General features: G+C 36.9%; 1 protein-coding gene across 2 annotated transcripts in view; it reads right to left on the reverse strand.

Moving 5' to 3' along the window:
* Window positions 1-21860, reverse strand: part of ANKRD13C (ankyrin repeat domain 13C) — a 90641-nt gene extending 68781 nt beyond the window's left edge. The window contains exon 1 of one of the 2 annotated variants that reach the window (XM_042952145.1): window positions 20894-21860. In XM_042952145.1, the coding sequence (XP_042808079.1) occupies window positions 20894-21338 (445 nt within the window). In that variant the 5' untranslated portion in view covers window positions 21339-21860. The remainder of the gene's footprint in view (window positions 1-20893) is intronic. The other variant, XM_042952146.1, reaches the window with a different exon arrangement.
* Window positions 21861-23723: the final 1863 nt, after the last annotated feature.

A 23723-nucleotide genomic window follows, 5' to 3' on the forward strand; every position in this document is an offset into this window, starting at 1 on the left:
ATTTTCTTCAAGTAACACAGAATATAGACAGATTTTAAATTCTATTTGCAGTAAAATTTACACCTTTTTAGAAAATACTTTTAAACTTAACATTTATCTAACAGTCAAAAAATAAACCATACATTTGATTCCCTTTTACAAAAAATGAAGAAATTAATGCTTTTATTTCTCATCTCCATTTTTGTTTCACTAATTTAATCAATAGTTATAAACCTTTTTCTTACCCTTTATAGAATATATGTCTTAAATTTTGAAGCAAAAGATTTTTTTTTTTTTTTTTTGGCAATTTGCTGTCAAGATTGTAATCATATTTACTATGATTATTAGATTTCATCTATGGTACATTTAAGTGGTTTCAATGTTCACTATCAACGCTTTTCTGACACAACTCCTCCTTTCTTGGGTTAATCATGTAAATTCATCTCTTATGATTTGGGATATTTCTTTGAATAATACTTTTCAGGAATGATAGCATGGTGGTTAATCTATTTTCTAGAATGTTATTGTTGCTTTCACAAATGAATACCTGACTAGAAAGAATTCTACAGTTAGAGGATGTTACAGCAAGTATGATCTAATATTGCAGAGGTCTGAGGCCAAACTGACATTCATTTGTTCAATAGCAATCTGTGCTCTTTACTTATATATGTATAGAATTCTTCATTAAAATTTAAAATATCACCAAGATATACAGAATCTCTTTTCATTAATTTTCTATGAGTTGTAACTTTGGAGTCTGAACCAATTTTAGATCAAAAGATGTTTTTCTTCTTTACTTATAGCTTTCAGTATTGCCTCTGTTCTAGTTATTATTTTATTATCTGAAAATACATATTACTCATCAAATGAAATCTACAGAGGTATAACTCTGTATTTATAACTTATCCCTCATTAATTTTTCTTTTTCCTCTACAGTCTGTTTTCAAATTATTTTTTTTTTACATCATTCATTTAATTTTCTATACTGTCAAGCCTTTACTTAACAGTATCTTCAGGATACTTTGATGACACTTCTTTTAAATGAGTATTTTTCAAAGACTATCAAATGACTTTTTTTTCCTGCTCATCCATCCTGGAATGAAGATTTATTCAAATCTAGTATGGGAAAAGACAATCAGACTTCCCCCACTTTCCTCTCAGTTCATTCAAAAAATGAACCAAAGTAAAAAACCCTTTCTAAACTCTGAAGCTAAAAGAACAAGCTGATATCTAAGCATTTTCCTGTGACACTCTAATACTCTAGATAAAATGAAGAGTATCAGATAGTTGAGAGACAGAGGAGTTGTTACATAGAAATCAAAGATAAAAATAACAGTGCAAGACATATTCCTAAAACCATAAAATTATCGATGAAAGAAATTAAATAATACCTAAATAAGCAGAAAGACATCCTGAAGTCATGGATTTAAATACTGGTAAAATGACAATACTCCCCAAATTGGTCTATAATTTTAAAACGATCTCCATCAAAATCCCAACTGGCTTTTTTGAAGAAACTGACAAGCTGATCCTAAAGTTCATATAAAAATTCAGAGTACCCAGAATATATAAAACAATCTTGAGAAAGAACATCAAAGTTGGAAGGCTTACAAATTTCAAAACTTACTACAAAACCACAGTAACCAAAACAGTATGTACTTGCATAAAGACACTCCTAAATATCAACAGATCAATCATACCATACACAAAAATTAATTCAAAATAGATCATGGACAGGCGGCACCTGGGTGCCAGTCAGTTAAGCGTCCGACTCATGATTTAGGCTCAGGTCATGATCTCATGGTTCATTAGTTTGAGCGCTATGTAGGGCTCCACAAGACAGCACAAAGCCTGCTTAGGATTCTCTTTCTCCTTCTCTCTCTGCCCCTCCCCTGCATGCATTTCTCTGTCTCTCTCTCTCTCAAAAATAAATTTAGGGGCACCTGGGTGGCTCAGTTGGTTAAGCGTCCAACTCTTGGTTTTGGCTCAGGTCATGATCTCCTGGTTAGTGAGTTTGAGCCCCATGTTGAGTTCTGTGTTGACATCAAGGAGCCTGCTTGGTATTCTGTCTCTCTCTCTCTCTCTCTCTCTCTCTCTGCCTCTCCTCTACTCTCTCTCTCTCTCTCTCTCTCTCTCCCAAAAATAAATAAATAAACATTTTTTTAAAATAAATTAAAAAAAATAGATCATGGACCTAACTATAAGAGCTAAAACTATTAAAACCCTTGGAAAACAAAACAAAACAAAGGAGTAAATCTTTGTGACCTTGAATTAGGTAATGACTTCTCAGATACATCAAAAGCACAGCACAAAAGCAAAAATAAATTGGTTTTCATCAAAATTAAAATGATTTTTGCTCCAAAGAATGGCATCAAGAAAGTGAAAAGAGAACCTAGGGAGGAAAATATTTTGCAAATTATAAGTTTGATAGTATCCAGATATATAAAGAACTCTTACAACTAAATAATTTAAAAACCCCAATTTAAAAACAGGAAAGGATCTGAATAGCTGTTTCTCTAAAGAAGATACACAAATGGCCAATAAGCATACGAAAAGATGCTCAAAATCATTAGCCATTAAAATGAGATACAACTTTACATTCACTAGGATGGTTATAATCAAAAAGACGTAACACAAGTATTGGCAAGGAGGAGAAATTGAAATAAATCCTCATACAAAGTAAAATACTTTGAAAAACACAGTTACCACATGGCCCAGCCAAAGGTATATATCCAAGAAAATGAAAACATGTTCACACAAAAACTTCCATACAAATGTTGATAGCGGTGTTATTCATAATAGTCAAAAAGTAGAAACAACTCAAATGCCCATTAACTATAAATAAAATAAGGTACATCTATGCAATGGAATATTATTTGGCAACAGAAAGGAATAAAGTTCTGATACATGCTGTAATATGGATGAACCTTGAAAACAATGTGCTAAGTGAAAGAAGCCAGTCATAAAGACCATATATTGTGATTCCATTTATATGAAATGTCTAGAATAATCAAATCTATAGAGAATGCAGATTAGTGGCTATCTAGGGCTGAGGCAAATGGGGGGGGGGGGGGAGGAGGAAGTAAAAGGTCAAGTGTACAGGACTTCTTCTTAGGGAATGAAAATGTTCTCAAATTGTGGTGATGGCTACAGAACTCTGAATGCAACAAAAACCATTTAACTGTACAATTTAAATGGTTCAAATGTATGGTATGTGAATAATATTACAATATGCTGCTTAAAAATAAATAGAAGATAAATGGGGGATAAGTAAGGTTGCTAGAATTGCAGCATATATTTATTCATGTCCCTAACGATTTTAAAAGCAAAAGTCTTCCTTACAAAAGCCTTTGTACTGGACATCTTATTTTACCTAAAGAATCATCACCCAGGTATGTCGCCTGACTAAAATAAGCTTACTTGCCCACTTGCTTCTTTGATGTGAATATTTCTAAGATACTAGAAATAGCTTTATTATTTTTCTCCTGCTATAATCCTAAGGATAGCAATAAATGAAGGCAAAAAGAAGGGGTAGGCTTATTGTAGGGCACAAACTTGCCATCTGTTTCCCATATAGATACATTCTTATCCTCTAATTCAGGGATATGACATAAAGTTTTATTAGAATATAACCACCTGCTGATTGTTTATGAATTGTTGATAGCTACTCTCTCTTCTTTAAATTAAAAAAAATTAATATAATTTATTATCAAGTTATTGTCAATGTATACATACACCATATACAGTGTGCTCTTGGCTTCAGGAGTAGATTCTCATGGTTCATCGTTTACGTACAACACCCAGTGCTCATCCCAACAAGTTCCCTCTTCAATGTCCATCACCCATTTTCTCCTCTCCCTCACCCCCCTCCATCAACCCTCAGTTTGTTCTCTGTATTTAAGAATCTCTTCTGATTTGCCTCCCTCTCTGTTTGAAACTATTTTTTCCCCTTCCCTTACCCCATGGTCTTCTGCTAAGTTTTTCAAATTCCACATATGAGTGAAAACATATGATATCTATCTTTCTCTGACTAACTTATTTCATGTAGCATAATACTCTCCAGTTCCATCCATGTTGTTGCAAATGGCAAGATTTCATTCTTTCTCATTGTTGATGGCTACTTTCACACAACAGATGGTAAGGCCTGCAAGCCTATATTTACTATCTTGCACTTTTAAAAAAAAATTTTAATGGAAGTATAGTTCACACACAATGTTTCAGGTATATAACAGAGTGATTCAACAACTGTATAACTATCTTGCCCTTTAATTATGTATGCAGACCCCTGCTCTGATCAGCAAGGGTTTCATGTCATATTGCATTGCTTCCATGATAGAACACCTGTCAGTCAATATAATTTCTATATATAATCACATATTACTATTATTAAAATTTTTTCTCATAATCTAGTTTACTTGATTCTAGAGTCATTATTATATTTTAATGTAAATTAGAAGTTCAAAGGTTCTGTTATTTTTCCCAACATTTTACCCAGAGACAAAATCCATTCATCTTCACTTAAGATTTACTGAGCATTACTATGTTCTAGGCATAGTGCTAGATATTAAAGAGTCAACCATTAGGATTAGAAATAATTCTTGCACTCAAGGAGCTTATGTTAACAAAAGAGAGCAGAAAAACAGAAAATGAGACAAAACAGATTATGATAGGTGTTCAGAAAAATAACAAAGAGCTAAGACAAAAATTAATAAAGGGATACATAACTTTCTGATTCTTCAGGCAGGAAAACCTCTCTAATGAGATAATGTTTAAAATGAGATCTTAAAGAGGAGTAGAAACTAAGAAATCAAAGAATAAGAAGAAAAGCATTACAGTCAGAGACCAGGAATAACCTGGCATATTCAAGGAACTAAAAGAAAACAAGTATTGCCAGAAAAGAAAAAAAAAAGAGACATTTGTACAAAAGATTGTATCAGAGAAGCAGGCAAGGGCCAGATCATGTGAGGCTCTATAACTATGGTAAGAAATATGAACTTACTTTTTAGTGGAGAAGGCACTAAAGAATCTTGAACAGGGACATGACATGATACAAATGACATTCCAAGATCACTCTTGTTACCATACAAAGGAAGGAAGGGGGACATGGGACCAGATATGAGTCCAGTGTAGCATTCCAAGTGAAAAAAAATAAAAATTGTGTTCAAAATGGTGGCAATGGAGACAGAAAGTAGAATGATGCAAAATAACCTGTTAATTAGATATGCGTGGATAGGAGGAGGAGGTGAGATAAAGAATGATCCCAATAATTGAGGCTTGAGCAACCAGATAATTAATGATGTGATTTAATAAAGGACTGGATGGCCAGGTAGGAGGGGATAAGGTGGAAAATAATAATAATAACATTTTGACAAATGAATTTTGAAGTATCTCTGAGATTCCCAAGTGGAGATAATTATAAAATATGGGAACTCCAAGAAGTCTAGATTGGAGGTATATGCAAATTTGACAGTAAAAAAAGAGACATTTAAAATCAAACATAGAAATTTGTGAATATCCACTTTTGCCCTAATAGTATAAAAGGTAATAATAGTTATCTTTCTTCACTTCTCTATCTTCCAGGAGAAAAAAAAAAGGACCATGTTCTAAATGGTGACAAGAAGAAAACAAGGCACTGATAACACCAGTTGCTGTTAAGAAGGGTAACTGAGTGGGTAAAGATGAGTGGGAGGCAAACTATTTTTACAATGTATCTTTTACATCTTTTTATAATTTTGTAGCATGTGAATGTAATAACTATTCAAAAAACTACACAAATTAAGGAGAACTTACCAGAGTCTAAACAGAGCACCTAGGTAAAGAAAGCAGGCCTTTATGCACCTACATTATTACTCTATTTTCTTAAGCTTTCAAGGAAAATAAAGGTGAAAGGGCAAAAGCATCAGTACCTACTGATGCTTACAAACTAAAATTACTGTAACAAGTTTAAATTAATCACATTTTTAGAAGATTTATGAACTAGAAATGACTTTGCATTCAACTATCCAATCCCTCTCATTTTATAGGTAAGTACATAATCAGAAATAATATATTCTAATTAAAGATACCAAACATCATGCTTTGACTTCAATATTTTAAAAGCAAATCATCATCATTTTTTTATCATACTCCTTCTCTAGCCAACACTGGATTTGCTTTATTGGCCAAGTATGCCATGAAACTAAGTGCTCAAATGTCCTAGTTAAGCTTCATCGACTATCCTTTCAGTTTTCTAAGACCTCAACCTGCTGCTTAAGCTAATTTGTTACATAAAAGATACTAAAAACTTAAAATAACCTTCTGCCAATTTTCCACAATGTAGTTTTTAAATCTGAAATCCGATGCTGTGGTTCTAACTTGGTAAATAAACTGAATTCTGTTCTGTCAAATGTATAAAAAATATTCCAGTAACATTAAGACCACAGCAGTGCTAAAGTATGCAAATTATCAACCAAAAGGCTAGATTTACAGGGCATCTATTGTATGTGCCCAGTACTGTACTATATATACTTCATAAACCTTATCTTACCCCAATACCCTGTGAGACAAATATTATTCCTATTTTGCAGGTAAGAAGAATAAAGCTAACAGTAGTTAATTTCCTAAAATTATATATCTAGAAATTGTATGAGTCATGACTCTGAAATCTGTATGCTAATTTTTTACTAAACCAACAGTTTTCAAACTTTTTGTCTCAAGATCCCATTTATACTCTTAAAGATCTTGGGGCACCTGGGTGGCTCAGTCAGTTAAGCATCCTACTCTTGATTTCAGTTCAGGTGATGGTGTCATGGTTCATGAGTTCAAGCCCCGCATGGGGCTCTGCACTGACAGTGTGGATCTTGCTTGGTGTTCTCTCTCTTTCCCTCTCTCTGCCCCTCCCTTGCTCGCTCACTCTCTCTCAAAATAAATAACTTAAAATGAAATCTTATTAAAAAAAAGAATTATTAAAGATCTTTTTTTTTAAAAAAAGATCTTTTATGTGGATTATTTATATGGACAAAACTATCGATATTTACCATATTAGTAAATTAAAATTAAATGTAGAATTTTATTAATTTTAAAATTACAATCACTCTATTACAAACTAATAAAATTTTTTATGAGAAAAATAATTGCATTTTCCAAAACAAAACAAAAAATAAATGACAGGAATGGTGCTATTTTAAACTCTTTAATTAAAAATTAAAATCAATTTCTTTAATGTCTGGCTTAATAGAAGACACTAGATTTTTATAATTATTTCTGCATTCAATAATGTGTAAATTTTGCTTTGGTCTGAAGAAAACCTACATTCAGAAGCTACGCAGTTGAAAAAAAGGAGGGGTATTTTAATAGCCTTTTTAAATAATTGGAGGTGCTCTTTGCTACTATACCAAAACTCAGTGGTCATTTCTTTTTTTTTTTTTTTTCTTTTTTTTTTTAAATATTTATTTATTTTTGAGAGAGAGAGACAGAGCAAGAGCAGGGGAGGGACAGAGAGATAGGGAGACACAGAATCCAAAACAGGCTCCAGGCTCTGAGCTGTCAGCACAGAGCCCAATGCGGGCCTCAAACTCACAAACTGTGAGATCATGACCTAAGCCAAAGTCGGATGCTTTACCAACTGAGCCACCCAGACACCCCAGTAAGTAGTCATGTCTTAAAGGTTAGCTGCAATGTGAAATCTAAAACTGTATCAATAAACTTTTTGCATTGAGTTATACTGAAACCCATTGGTTTCTCTTGTACTTTAAATGGATCTTTTACATGATTTTGAAACATCATGCTCTGATCATCTGAAAAATACCAGTTGATTGAGTTACGCAGATCTTCCAAATATCAACATATTTCATTATACAAAGAAAAAAAAATCAAAATACCATCAATCCAACCAAAAAAGCATTTGGATCCTGGAAAACTGTCAAACTTAAAGTGACAAAGACAAGTTTCCCAAATTGTAATTTTTGATCCAAAGTCTGAATTTCTTCATTGGCAATAAATACTACCAATTGTCTTCTGTGAAGTCACAGGCTAACTTCATTCACTTTCCAGAAAAGTGTCTGCCAAGTATCTAAATTGGAAAAACCATAGTTTGTCTGGAAGCTGTTCTTTCAAGTAAAAATGGTGTTCTATGACAAAAGCTGCTAGTTTGGCTTACAACTCAAAGAACTATACAAATGTTTTCCCTTATTTTCTCTTCAGTATGCAGAAGAGCATCATGAAAAATCTGTATTATGTCACAAAGAATATCAAAAAGATATGTACTCAAGATTAAGACTTGATTAATCATTTCTACAGCTTCAACAAAGACATTAAGTGAAACCAGCTTTTTTTTTTTTTAACTCGAATATGTGGCATACGCATTATGTGACTACACAGTAAATACCAGCAAGTTTGGTCTTTGATTCATACTCAGGTTCTGATAACTTTACCCACCACTGCTTTTGTGACATCAGCAAAAGTGTCAGCACAGTGAAAAAGGCAGCAATGACTTGGTATTATTACAAAAATAGTTTTGATTTCACCCGCTCCCTAATTAGGGAGAAAACAGGAAGCTCCAGCTTCTAGACACCTTCAAATCCCATCCGAGCAAGCATTAAAAAGGGGGAATTCCTGTATTTTCTCTCATAAACAGTACTATACTACTAAAACTCACACACACATAATATTAGACTACAAACCAGGTCTATTTTTTCCTTATTTCCACAGCTACCCCTAGTTACAATAGCATGTTAAACTGACCCTTGCCCATCCAAGTTTTGCTTCATATAGCAGCAGATGGAGCCTTTTAAAATCAGATTGTGTTACTTCTCTGCTCAAAATCCTCACTTCCTATTTACTCAGAGTAAAAGCCAAAATCCTTTTGGTCTACAAAAGCTCCACAGGCTTAACCCCCTCTACTACCTCTCAAGTCTCCTATCTCCTACCACTCTCCCCTGTACCAGTCACAGTTGGCCTTCCTTCTACCCCTTTGAACATGGGGCTTTTATGTTTGTTATTCTCGATCTGAAACTGTTCTGCCAGATATCTGCTCCCTAATTTTCTTTAGGTACTGCTGCAACCCCTGCACCTAAAATACTGTCACATAGTAGGAGCTCAGTATGTATCTGTTAAATGAAGTAAAGAATGAACAAAGAGAAGAAAAAATAAATAATTATAAAGAATCGTTAGAATGGTGCTAAAATCGGAGCGCCTGGGTGGCTCAGTCAGTTGGGCATCCAACTTCAGCTCAGGTCATGATCTCACAGCTTGTGAGTTCGAGCCCCGTGTCAGGCTCTGTGCTGACAGCTCAGAGCCTGGAGCCTGCTTCAATTCTGTGTTTCCCTCTCTCTCTGCCCCTACCCTGCTTGTGCTCTCTGTCTCTCATAAATGAATAAACGTTAAAAATTAAAAAAAAAAAAAAAAGAATGGTGTTAAAATCTGGTTTTAACTTTCCAAAAAGCATTCAATCACAGAACAATGCAGGTTTCCACATGATTCTCTATGAAAGCCAATCAAAGGATATATGTGCTAAAGAGGATATTCAACACAGCATATAGGTGGTTTTACAGAATTCAGTATAGTACTGAGTAAGAGAGCACATGCATTAACATGCCTGATAAATACTTACAGCCAAGAATCAAAACACACTACACCAGTAGATCAAAGATGACTTCTATGAGAGTCAAATAAACCTAACCCTTTAGAAGACTGACAGTATAAATTCAAGTATCAGATAAAAACCTCAACTGAAGTACTATCTAAACCTCAGGAACAAGAATGTCTTCTGCTGGAAGACACTTAACATGAAAACCGAGAGTAAGATATTGGTATCAATGGGTATTACTATTAAATGAGCCTTCAGAGTTAAAAACAGTTTCAAATGCAGTCTCCCATTCAAGACTACAATACCCCACCCAAGGGGTAGATATTATTATATCTTCTTATTTCAGTAGTCAAGCAAATAGAATTTCATAAAAACCTCTTTGTAGAGAAGTGTGGCCTCAAACTAAGATCTAATTCCAAATATAGAGATGGCCTCCTAGTTTTGCAGATCATCTTTGAGGTTTCAACAAGAGTAGCAGGCTCAAGAACAGATGAAATTCAACCAAGCCATACAGTTAAACCTAATATATCCTGATAACAAACACCATTCATAATCTTCAAACAGAAAGAAGACCTTTTTTCTTTTTCCTACCCTCAGCAATATCAGTCTTGCTCTAATAAAACTAAGGTTCCATCTGTCCCCCAATGAAATAAATAGTATATGAACAGGAACATGTTGTTTGACTACCCAGCCCTCACTCAATTTTTAAAGAACTATGTTCATTTTCTAGAATCCAAAGCATCCTGACAATTATATTATACTCCACATTAGATTTCTATGACTTAAGAATGACATTAACTTGGGACAGACTGCCTAGAATTCAATTCTTCAAGGACTCCTCCAGAATTCTCCTACCTTATTGAGGATGCAAAGGACACAACATGAAATAACTGCTCATTTCTGCTTCCTTTTTTTTTGCCAAAGCTGAAAGGTCAGGGATTCCTGCTCCTATTATAGTTCAGTACAGGAAAGGGGAGAAGAGGACTCGTTCTACCCTCTTATGAGGTAGCTCTGCAGATGTGTTCACGTAACAATTCTAAGTATCAAGTCACATTCTAATACTTATAACAATGCCGTCAACAAACATAGCCACTTAACCCAAGGACAGTCCTACGCTGTTGGGAGATGCATATGGGGGAAGAGAGATAAGAGGAAGGTCATATTCACATACACATGAAGATCAACTGAATCAACCCTGACAGATCAGTGAAATGACAGATTTCACTGCCCCTCCACCTTCATGCCAAGTGAAGGTACATGACGCTTTAATGAATTATCTTGGGCCTCCAAAAAGTACTTCACTTTTTTTTTCTAAGAGACACTGAGGTTTGCCTTTCAAAAACAAAGTCCAGAAAACACCACAAAACACAGGAGAAAAATACAAAGTTATTGCTGTTCTTTTAAAGATGTGCCAGCATTTTAACCTTCTTGGCTAAAACTGTTCATCTAACACTTAATTCTAAAATTTTTTTGAAAGCCAAGTGTAGCTTTATAGTCACCTCTTCTCAAACAGACATAAAATGCAATATTTTCTTGCATCACCCATCATAAAGATTTTAGTGACAAAAACAAAGCAGAGAAAATAATATCAAAATGAAATTTAAAGATTTATATAGAATAAACCAAAACAAACACACCATACAGGCATCAAATTATCCTATTGCCTCAATTCCCAAACATATGTTTTTAATCTTTCTGATGTTTTAAAATCCCTATCTGATGAATAGACACTTCTCCAAAGAAGACATCCAGATGGCCAACCAACACATGAAAAAATGCTCAACGTGTCTACAAGAGACTCATTTTAGATCTGAGGACACCTTTAGATTGAGAGTGAGGGGACGGAGAACTATTTATCATGCTACTGGAAGCCAAAAGAAAGCTGGAGTAGCCATACTTATATCAGACAAACTAGACTTTAAATTAAACGCTGTAACAAGGGATGAAGAAGGGCATTATATAATAATTACAGGGTCTATCCATCAGGAAGAGCTAACAATTATAAATGTCTATGCGCCGAATACCGGAGCCCCCAGATACATAAAACAATTACTCATAAACATAAGCAACCTTATTGATAAGAATGTGGTCATTGCACGGGACTTTAACACGCCACTTACAGAAATGGATAGATCATCTAGACACACGGTCAATAAAGAAACAAGGGCCCTGAATGATACATTGGATCAGATGGACTTGACAGATATATTTAGAACTCTGCATCCCAAAGCAACAGAATATACTTTCTTCTCGAGTGCACATGGAACATTCTCCAAGATAGATCATATACTGGGTCACAAAACAGCCCTTCATAAGTTTACAAGAATTGAAATTATACCATGCATACTTTCAGACCACAATGCTATGAAGCTTGAAATCAACCACAGGAAAAAGTCTGGAAAACCTCCAAAAGCATGGAGGTTAAAGAACACCCTACTAACGAATGAGTGGGTCAACCAGGCAATTAGAGAAGAAATTAAAAAATATATGGAAACAAACGAAAAGGAAAATACAACAATCCAAACGCTTTGGGACACAGCGAAGGCAGTCCTGAGAGGAAAATACATTGCAATCCAGGCCTATCTCAAGAAACAAGAAAAATCCCAAATACAAAATCTAACAGCACACCTAAAGGAAATAGAAGCAGAACAGCAAAGGCAGCCTAAACCCAGCAGAAGAAGAGAAATAATAAAGATCAGAGCAGAAATAAACAATATAGAATCTAAAAAAACTGTAGAGCAGATCAACGAAACCAAGAGTTGGTTTTTTGAAAAAATAAACAAAATTGACAAACCTCTAGCCAGGCTTCTCAAAAAGAAAAGGGAGATGACCCAAATAGATAAAATCATGAATGAAAATGGGATTATTACAACCAATCCCTCAGAGATACAAACAATTATCAGGGAATACTACGAAAAATTATATGCCAACAAATTGGACAACCTGGAAGAAATGGACAAATTTCTAAACACCCACACTCTTCCAAAACTCAATCAGGAGGAAATAGAAAGCTTGAACAGACCCATAACCAGCGAAGAAATTGAATCGGTTATCAAAAATCTCCCAACAAATAAGAGTCCAGGACCAGATGGCTTCCCAGGGGAGTTCTACCAGACGTTTAAAGCAGAGATAATACCTATCCTTCTCAAGCTATTCCAAGAAATAGAAAGGGAAGGAAAACTTCCAGACTCATTCTATGAAGCCAGTATTACTTTGATTCCTAAACCAGACAGAGACCCAGTAAAAAAAGAGAACTACAGGCCAATATCCCTGATGAATATGGATGCAAAAATTCTCAATAAGATACTAGCAAATCGAATTCAACGGCATATAAAAAGAATTATTCACCATGATCAAGTAGGATTCATTCCTGGGATGCAGGGCTGGTTCAACATTCACAAATCGATCAACGTGATACATCACATTAACAAAAAAAAGAGAAGAACCATATGATCCTGTCAATCGATGCAGAAAAGGCCTTTGACAAAATCCAGCACTCTTTCTTACTAAAAACCCTTGAGAAAGTCGGGATAGAAGGAACATACTTAAAGATCATAAAAGCTATTTATGAAAAGCCCACAGCTAACATCATCCTCAACGGGGAAAAACTGAGAGCTTTTTCCCTGAGATCAAGAACACGACAGGGATGTCCACTCTCACCGCTGTTGTTTAACATAGTGCTGGAAGTTCTAGCATCAGCAATCAGACAACAAAAGGAAATCAAAGGCATCAAAATTGGCAAAGATGAAGTCAAGCTTTCGCTTTTTGCAGATGACATGATATTATACATGGAAAATCCGATAGACTCCACCAAAAGTCTGCTAGAACTGATACATGAATTCAGCAAAGTTGCAGGATACAAAATCAATGTACAGAAATCAGTTGCATTCTTATACACTAACAATGAAGCAACAGAAAGACAAATAAAGAAACTGATCCCATTCACAATTGCACCAAGAAGCATAAAATACCTAGGAATAAATCTAACCAAAGATGTAAAAGATCTGTATGCTGAAAACTATAGAAAGCTTATGCAGGTAATTGAAGAAGATATAAAGAAATGGAAAGACATTCCCTGCTCATGGATTGGAAGAATAAATATTGTCAAAATGTCAATACTACCCAAAGCTATCTACACATTCAATGCAATCCCAATCAAAATTGCACCAGCATTCTTCTCGAAACTAGAACAAGCAATCCTAAAATTCATATGGAACCACAAAAGGCCCCGAATAGCCAAAGTAATTTTGAAGAAGACCAAAGCAGGAGGCATCACAATCCCAGACTTTAGCCTCTACTACAAAGCTGTAATCATCAAGACAGCATGGTATTGGCATACAAACAGACACATAGACCAATGGAATAGAATAGAAACCCCAGAACTAGACCCACAAACGTATGGCCAACTCATCTTTGACAAAGCAGGAAAGAACATCCAATGGAAAAAAGACAGTCTCTTTAACAAATGGTGCTGGGACAACTGGACAGCAACATGCAGAAGGTTGAAACTAGACCACTTTCTCACACCATTCACAAAAATAAACTCAAAATGGATAAAGGACCTGAATGTGAGACAGGAAACCATCAAAACCTTAGAGGAGAAAGCAGGAAAAGACCTCTCTGACCTCAGCCATAGCAATCTCTTACTCGGCACATCCCCAAAGGCAAGGGAATTAAAAGCAAAAGTGAATTACTGGGACTTTATGAAGATAAAAAGCTTCTGCACAGCAAAGGAAACAACCAACAAAACTAAAAGGCAACCAACGGAATGGGAAAAGATATTTGCAAATGACATATCGGACAAAGGGCTAGTATCCAAAATCTATAAAGAGCTCACCAAACTCCACACCCGAAAAACAAATAACCCAGTGAAGAAATGGGCAGAAAACATGAATAGACACTTCTCTAAAGAAGACATCCGGATGGCCAACAGGCACCTGAAAAGATGTTCAACGTTGCTCCTCATCAGGGAAATACAAATCAAAACCACACTCAGATATCACCTCACGCCAGTCAGAGTGGCCAAAATGAAGAAATCAGGAGACTATAGATGCTGGAGAGGATGTGGAGAAACGGGAACCCTCTTGCACTGTTGGTGGGAATGCAAATTGGTGCAGCCACTCTGGAAAGCAGTGTGAAGGTTCCTCAGAAAATTAAAAATAGACCTACCCTATGACCCAGCAATAGCACTGCTAGGAATTTATCCAAGGGATACGGGAGTACTGATGCATAGGGGCACTTGTACCCCAATGTTTATAGCAGCACTCTCAACAATAGCCAAATTATGGAAAGAGCCTAAATGTCCATCAACTGATGAATTGAGAAAGAAATTGTGGTTTATATACACAATGGAATACTACGTGGCAATGAGAAAAAATGAAATATGGCCTTTTGTAGCAACGTGGATGGAACTGGAGAGTGTGATGCTAAGTGAAATAAGCCATACAGAGGAAGACAGATACCATATGGTTTCACTCTTATGTGGATCCTGAGAAACGTAACAGAAACCCATGGGGGAGGGGAAGGGAAAAAAAAAAAAAAAAGAGGTTAGAGTGGGAGAGAGCCAAAGCATAAGAGACTGTTAAAAACTGAGAACAAACTGAGGGTTGATGGGGGGTGGGAGGGAGGGTAGGGTGGGTGATGGGTATTGAGGAGGGCACCTTTTGGGAAGAGCACTGGGTGTTGTATGGAAACCAATTTGACAGTAAATTTCATATATTAAAAAATAAATAAAAAAAATTAAAAAAATTAAAAAATTAAAATTAAAAAAAAAAAAAAAGAAAAAATGCTCAACGTCACTCATCATCAGGGAAATACAAATCAAAACCACAGTGAGATACCACCTCACACCTGTCAGAATGGCTAACATTAACAACTCAGGCAACAACAGATGTTGGCGAGGATGCGGAGAAAGAGGATCTCTTTTGCATTGTTGGTGGGAATGCAAGCTGGTGCAGCCACTCTGGAAGACAGTATGGAGGTTCCTCAAAAAGCTAAAAGTAGAACTACCCTACAACCCAGCAATTGCACTACTAGGCATTTATCCACGGGATACAGGTTGGCTGTTTCAAAGGGACACATGCACCTCCATGTTTATAGCAGCACTAATCAACAATCTTTCAACTATCAACTACTTTCCAAAGTATGGAAAGAACCCAAATGTCCATCGATGGATAAATAGATAAAGAAGTGGTATATATAGACAATGGAGTATTACTCGGCAATCAAAAAGAATGAAATGTTGCCATTTGCAACTACGTGGATGGAACTGGACGGTATTATGCTAAGTGAAATTAGAGAAAGACAAAAATCATATGACTTTATTCACATGAGGACTTTAAGAGACAAAACAGATGAACATAAGGGAAGGGAAAGAAAAATAATATAAAAACAGGGAGGGGGACAAAACAGAAGAGACTCATCAATATGGAGAACAGAGGGTTACTGGAGGGGTTGTGGGAGGGGGGATGGGCTAAATGGATAAGGGGTATTAAGGAATCTACTCCTGAAATCACTGTTTCACTATATGCTAATTGGGATGTAAATTTTAAAAAATAAAAAATAAAATTAAAAAAAAAGAAGTAAAAATATAAATAAATAAAACCCTGTCTGAAGAAATCTGCCAGCCACTGGGCAGAGAGGTTACACATGTTAACCATTTCATTACCATTCCCTTGAGTTTCCAGCATTGGCAGCAATACTCTCAGTTGAGATTTAACTTACATTTGAAATCTCCAATCACTGTGTGTAATAGCTACACAAAGATTACATTACAACTCATTAAAAATGAAAATTAAGGGGCGCCTGGGTGGCTCAGTCGGTTGAGCAGCCGACTTCGGCTCAGGTCACGATCTCGCGGTCCATGAGTTTGAGCCCCGCGTCGGGCTCTTGCTGACAGCTCGGAGCCTGGAGCCTGTTTCAGATTCTGTTTCTCCCTCTCTCGGACCCTCCCCCGTTCATGTTCTGTCTCTGTCTCAAAAATAAATAAACGTTAAAAAAATTTTTTTTTTTTAAATGAAAATTAACTGTATATAGAAGATGGCTTGTCACATGCCAGGCAATGTAATTACAGGCAGCAGAAACTGCCAAATTTCTCAGAATATATCAGGAATTTTTCACATCTAGGAAAAGCTGGTTTAATCAATTCGTATATCAAGGATTTCAATCACTCTGGTACCTAAGAGCTTCTGATTAATGTCCAAAGGAAAATAATTTACCTCTGAGGATATTTAACTCAAGGGAAAAAACAAAATTACAAGTTTAACAAATGAGAAGTGCAGTCAAAATCAAGTCTTCTATATGCTTCATAAGCATTCTCAATTCTGAAAGTGCTAAAGAAGTAAAAATCATTACCATCAACTAAAAAATAGCATTTCACCATGATGCTTTAACTACCAATGTCAAAAAGTAATTCAGAAAATTTTTTACAATGTGAAGAGAGGCTTAGACTTAAACTTTATTCCATACTAAAGAAAAAATAGTTTATAACTAAAGATATACTAAGGATATAAAGTTTAATAAATTTGTGTATATTAGGGGCGCCTGGATGGCTCAGTCAGTTAAGTGTCCAACTCTTGATTTCGGCTCAGGTCATGATCTCATGGTTTGTGAGATCAAGCGCCACATTGGGCTCTGCACTGACAGCACAGAGCCTGCTTGGGATTCTTACATTCGTCTCTCTCTGCCCGTCTCCCACTTGCACTTTCTCTCTCTCTCAAAATAAATATATAAACTTAAAAAAAATTAATAAAAATAAATTTGTGAACATTTAATGTAGTGTATCTTTTTTCCCACCCTCCCAAAACTTTACTAAATATACAATGAGTCACAATCATTTGGCATATGTGAACACAGTATACTCACGATGTTATAGCTATTACTGTATTTAACTTATATTTCCAAAGATTCGTTTGGATCCAAAGACAGTATTCCTCAAGATAACTGATGACTCAGAAAAAGCAACTCATACTCAACGAACATTTTACCACAAAAGAAAAAGTTCAATCCTTGCTCCTATTCAAGTCAGTAATTTGTAAATACACAAAAATACACAAAAACACATTTTAAAAAGTTTATCGAATAAGACATCACTGGAAACTGAAAGAGCTAATGAACAGTGAGCTAAATGACCAGATTAGGGCACAGTAAGCTTTCCAGCTAGATAGAATAAAGGATCAAAACGAACAAAGTATGATTTAATAAATGTAAAGTCCTATTTTAGGTTAAAAAAAAAAAACTGTAAGAAGGGACAGCATGGAGAGACCGCCAATCACTTGAGAAAAAGCAATATTAAAAAATTAACATACTCTTGCACTGCATTACTTAATGTGTGCTTTTTAGTACACACTGGCACACTGTTCAGCTCTAAACATACATTGCTTAAAGCAACAAATATGCTCTCCTTTTTGTCTTTGCTTATGAGGCTACTATAGCTCTAACACTAAGGTTAGTTCTTAGCACCATCCTCAAAGGGAAGAATTAACAAACTGAGTTTTACCAAAAGACAATGATTAAGATTTTCATTTACTTATTTAACACACATATCTAGTATTTAATGTTTCAGGGACCATCTAAGCACTTTATAATCCTTGCCAAATGAAGAATGGATGCAGAAGTTAGGAATGTTTAACTTAAAGATAAGAACATGACAGCTCTTGTCAAAGATCTAAAGGGCTATCATGTGGATGAGGTAGCCCATTTATTTGTGCCATTACATAAAAAGGAAACAGAACAAACAAGAGTGACCGGTTTGGGCTCTATAGCAACTCTGAAATTGTCCAATGGCAAAATCTCTCCAGAAGTCTACTATAAGGACTAAATGAGAAAATACATATTAAAGAACTTTGTTGTAAATTTCCACATTACACATTACTAGAATTTACTTCTGTACAGTATAGTGGGTCCTGACTAACAGAAATATTTACCCAGGCTGACCATGGACTTTGGAGTCCTAGCTATTAGTTCAGTTCCCAGCTTTGCAATTTATACCAAGTATGCAACTTTAGCAAAGTTTCCTTGTATCTCTAGGCTTCACTTTTTTCACCTTTAAAATAAGGATAAAAGAATCTGCTTTGCAAGGTTATTGTGCAAATTAAATGTGATAACATAGGTAACATTTAGCATAGTGCTGACACACTCAGTAAATTGTATCTATGATGAGGATCATCATCATCATCATCATCATCATGTTGTAGAAGGTATCTCTCTGGTGAATATAAAACTAACTATGTGGTATGATGTGGTATGACTGCATGGCTCTGCTATGCACCTGCATGAGTGTATGAATCTGCTATGCACTTATCATGTTACAACAATCCAAATATAATATACAGCTTGCATTTGTTTGGTGATTTTAAAAGTGTTTATCTTTTGTAATATGAAGGAAAAAATATACTTAAAATCTAAATAAATATCCAGGTTAGTAAAATATCAGGAATAAAAGTCATGTAATGTAATGGGGAAATTATGCAGCTACAGAAAGAAAAGGGACTAAAGAAGTAGCACATTAAATATAAGCTACTCTTCCTAATTGACTTCATGGTGAGAGATGAAAATATATATTGAAGGGGGAAAAATTACACTTTCTATAGATATGTGAACCACTGGTTACAGTCATCAGAAATACCAACAATACAAGGGCAGCTAAGTTCAATGCAAACATTTGGTACATCAAAGCAATGTAAAAAGAGAAGTTCAGTAGACTAAGGACAAGAGTATAAGGGATTTAGGATTCTAATTACTTCATTACCATCAACAAACAATATTATGCTTGTTGCAATAACAGTAAAATGATTGAATAAATGTAGGAATGAAAAACTGGGTGCAGCTTTCAGGTACTTTTTTGAGGATTTGAATTATGATCAATGACAGTGATATTATTACAATATTGGAAATTCAGGGGTGCCTGGGTGGCTCAGTTGGTGATGCATCCGACTTCGGCTCAGGTCATGATGTTGCAGTTCATGAGTTCAAGCCCCAAATCCGGCTCTGTAATGACAGCTCAGAGCCTGGAGCCTACTTCGGGTTCTGTGTCTCCCTCTCTCTCTGCCTCTGCCTCCCGCCCCGCACTCTGTCTCTCTCTCAAAAATAAACATTTTAAAAAAGGCAACTATTTTAAAAAAACAATACTGGAAATTCAGATACAAGTGCAACTGTTAGAGAATTATACAACCAATAGAAATCTTATTTTTTTAATCTAAATTTTTGCCCTAATTTCACATACGAAGCCTAGAGTCCACTGGAATTAAGGGAGCTTATTCCTCAGGCAAGCATTTCATTAATGTGTTATATATTATTTTAAACAGAGTTGAGTGTGTCTTAAATGAATGTATACAATAGTCATGTTCAGTTAAAAGCAAAGCTATAAATGGTATTTGTCAACTACTCAATTTAAAATGGCTTATTAAATGTTGAAAATGTCAGTGTTGACGTGTTTTCATTAATAAATGTATTGCTGCTTGGAAGTCAACTCAATTACATCACATTTTTCAAATTAAAAAAACAAAAAGTTCAGCTGATGAGTTACGACAGAAAGTAGAAATACAGTCCTTGAATAATAAATGATACTCTATTTTGCCATATAGGTTATGATGAAGTTACTATGAAAACCTGTAGTACTATTTTTAGTCACAGTCATCAAGATGAAACATTATTAGCAATTATGTAAAACAAGCAAAACACTCAAAACTCTACTCCAAAATTTTAGCTACTTAAGTCACTTTACTTACTCTAGGTATCAAATGCCAACAACTTTCTACATTTTGGCTGTTAGAAACCAAAGCATTCTATATCCCATCTTAAATGCAAAGTGTAGACACTTTGTATCAAACTAAGTTTCCTGAAAGCAGAGAAAAAGAAACAGACAACCTGGGGGCAGGTAGAAATCACAACCAGTTGCAGTCAAGTTGGGATCTGTACCTGAATAATGAAAGGGAGGTGGGCCATTTTATATGTACAAAATTCGAGATCCCCAGGTGAGAAGGGGAGAGAAAGAAAAGAAACACAGTTACATAAACATAGGAAGGCCAGGTTGGACATGGGGCAATTTTCAATTTCTTTGTAAAAAATCAATACATTGAAGGCCTGTCTCAAAAATAGACAAAACAGCTTCTCAGAGGAAACTTTGAAGTGGGCAAGGAGGAAACATTCCTTTGCACCCACAAGCATCAATCCCCTGACCACTGGCATGCTATTACTGAAACGGTCATGATTTACAGGCATTTGGCCCGGATGACGAGCAAAGGAGAGGAAAGAAAGGTCTGTTGGAGAGGAGCCTAGGATTCCAGAGGCCTGGGAAGGCACACCCTACGTTCGGGAAAGGAGAGGTGGAGAGGGACGAGCACTCCTCACCGTGATTATCTTTCTGCCCGATATTGTGCGTGCGGATGAGAGAGGACAGTCTCCTCACATCCCCCTTGAAGACGCACTCGTGTACCGGGTAGTGTGCGGGACAACTGCCTCCATCTGCGACGACAGCAATGGGGTTGGTGCCCGCTAGAAGAGCCGGGGACTGGGAGGTGGTAGTCACGGAGGAACCGTGCAGCGGCAGGGCCGGGACGCCAGGGGGGTTGGAGGAGGCCGGAGCTGTCTTCAGCTGCAGCCGGCGGTGATGGTTACTGAAGATCTTATGACAGGCTTTGCCGCCCTTGCCGCCGCCGCCTGTCCCAAGCCTGCCTCCCGTAAAGGTGCCGCCTAGGGTAGCCGCCGCTTCCTCATCCCCGGGTTCCAGCAGGTCCCCCTCTTCTTTGCTGGGCTTGTGGTCTCTCCGCAGTGAGCGGATCTTCTCCCCGGTCATCGCCGCCAGGGGCAGAGAGGGGATCCGGGAGGCTCACCGCCCGCGACGGAGCTGGCGCTGCGGCGGCGCAAGGCGATTAGAGCGGTGGCCAGGATCCTCCAGCGCAGCATGAACTCTCAGGGTGCCCCCGAGCCCGGGACAAACGCATCTCCTGGAGGGAGAAGAGCCGGCTCTCGCCTAGGCACGAAGGGACGCGCGCTCGCTGGGGGGAGCTAGAGCTCAGGTGCCCAAGACACCAGGATCCCTGTCCCCGCTGCCGCAGCCGCCGCCACTACCTCACGCCGGAAAACAGGGCACGGCCATCTTACCCTGACTTCTCTCGCGAGAGCTCCCGCGGGAGGAGGGAGGAAACACCGCGATAAGTGAGCTGGCCGCTCCCTCCCTCGCACCGTCTAGTCCCGGAGAGTAACCGAGCTCCGCCCCTAGTTTAGGACCTGACAATTGGCGCTTCTGATGGGCGGTGTAAAACCTTAACTTGTGTTTGAGATATCCGATGCAGTTTGTAAACAATGACTGAAACCCTCAGACCTCTGGGTCTCCAGCAGAGTAATGCAAACTGACGCCACTGCACACAGGATGTGATGTCAGTAAGATGTTGCACAAGATACTCAATCAACATTTACTAAGCATCTACTTTGTATCGTACACTGAGCTACTAGATTTCTAAGACGCCACTCCTGGCTCCAAAGAGATCAACGCGGGGGGAGGTGGGGGGGACGATAAACAATTGGGAGCTGGGTTGAAAACAAAAAACTAAACTAAACAAAATAAATAAGAGAAAAATTTTCGCGTTGGGGTGTCAGAAAAGACAACAGTTTAGGGCCTGACCTTGGAAAACAGGCTATTCGGCAAACGGGGTGAAAGGAAGTCAGATTTTTGTTAGATAAATGAGTTACAAACAGGTGTCAGAGTTTCAAGCAAGGAATGGACGCTAAAGGATGGCAAATAATAATTGTGTAAATGGAATATCCTTGGACTAGTTCATGGCCAAACTCGACCCATCGTCAAATTCTGAAGAAACGTAAATCTGAAGTCTGGACCAAATAACTAAAGTTGTGGGGAACTTGAAGTGGGGTAGTTAGCAAAAACATCCTTTAAGTCTTCCTTAACTCGTTTTATCTTTTCGAAGTCCCGTTTACACTGACAGCTGCTTCTCTCAAATCTCTTCTTTCTTAAACTTTATTGCCACCTCCATTCCTCGGCAAATAAATAAATAACTGTGGGAACTGGGGTCTCTTTATCCTTCCCTGCCATTCAGGTTTTCACCTCCCATCTTCTTCCAAATCTATTCAAATCGATTTATTTCTACCCTGCTTTCTTTTCTTTTTTTAGCGGGGGGGGGGGGGGGGGGGGGGGAGGAGGGGGATGAAGGTTGTTCCAATTATCTTCAACCATTACCTAATCAACATCTCAAAGGATCCTATCCTACTCATAAAGCAAGAGATACTGAACACATACATACAAAAACACTTTGTTCTTCCACAATAGCCAATATTTATTAACTCTAAGGCAGCCAATATGCTTGCCACTTTATATGCTGTTATCTCCTTGTGATATTATTTTTAATCTTCATTGGACAGTTGAAAAAACTTGCCCAATGCTTCAAAGCTGGAATGCAGCACAATGCGGCCTGATTCTAGAGCTAGAGAGTTAGGAAGGAGCCAGATCATGCAGGATTTTGTATGTCTTCTTCAAAGTTTAGACTTTAGCCCACAGGAAATGGACAGCCCTTTGGAGACATTGAATAGGGGAATAGGATGATGAGATTTGCCTTTTAGAAGAGCCATTCACTCACTCATACTTTAGAAAAACATGTATCAAGAAAGACTACAAGGAGGCTACTCTAGAGACAAAGAAACTGACAGACTACTGCATAAATCAAAAAATAAATGTGTTAGTAAATGCATGTAGAAGTATGGCAGAATATACCTATCAGACAGAATGAACAGTGGTTAGCTTTGGAAGATGGGATTGCCAAAGCACATATTTCCTACATTGCTTGAATGTTTATTTACAAAGGGAAAGGATTAGTTTTTATTTCAGAAAAAATTAATTAATTTTTAAAGAAGTTTGCAGTAATTCAGATGGTAAGAAATTATGAGAGCATGAACCAAGTTAGTAAGAGTGATGCTAGAGAAGGTGCAAGAGTTAAAAAAAATTTTTTTGTTCACCTTTGGCATATTGAATTGAAGCTTCTTGTTGCTCAACCAGAAGAAGTAAGATGGTTTACATTTTGGATATTTTGAAATTACCCTAGAAGACAAAGATCGGGGTTAAGATTCAGGAGTTATCATTACACAGTAATTGATGCCACAGAATTCTTTGAATTCCCCCAAGGAACAGTGTGTAGTGCATAGTGTGAGAAATTAAGGTCCAGTCTAGAAT

This window comes from Panthera leo, chromosome C1 (assembly GCF_018350215.1).
Source record: "Panthera leo isolate Ple1 chromosome C1, P.leo_Ple1_pat1.1, whole genome shotgun sequence".
In the NCBI taxonomy this organism is placed as follows: Eukaryota; Metazoa; Chordata; class Mammalia; order Carnivora; family Felidae; genus Panthera; species Panthera leo.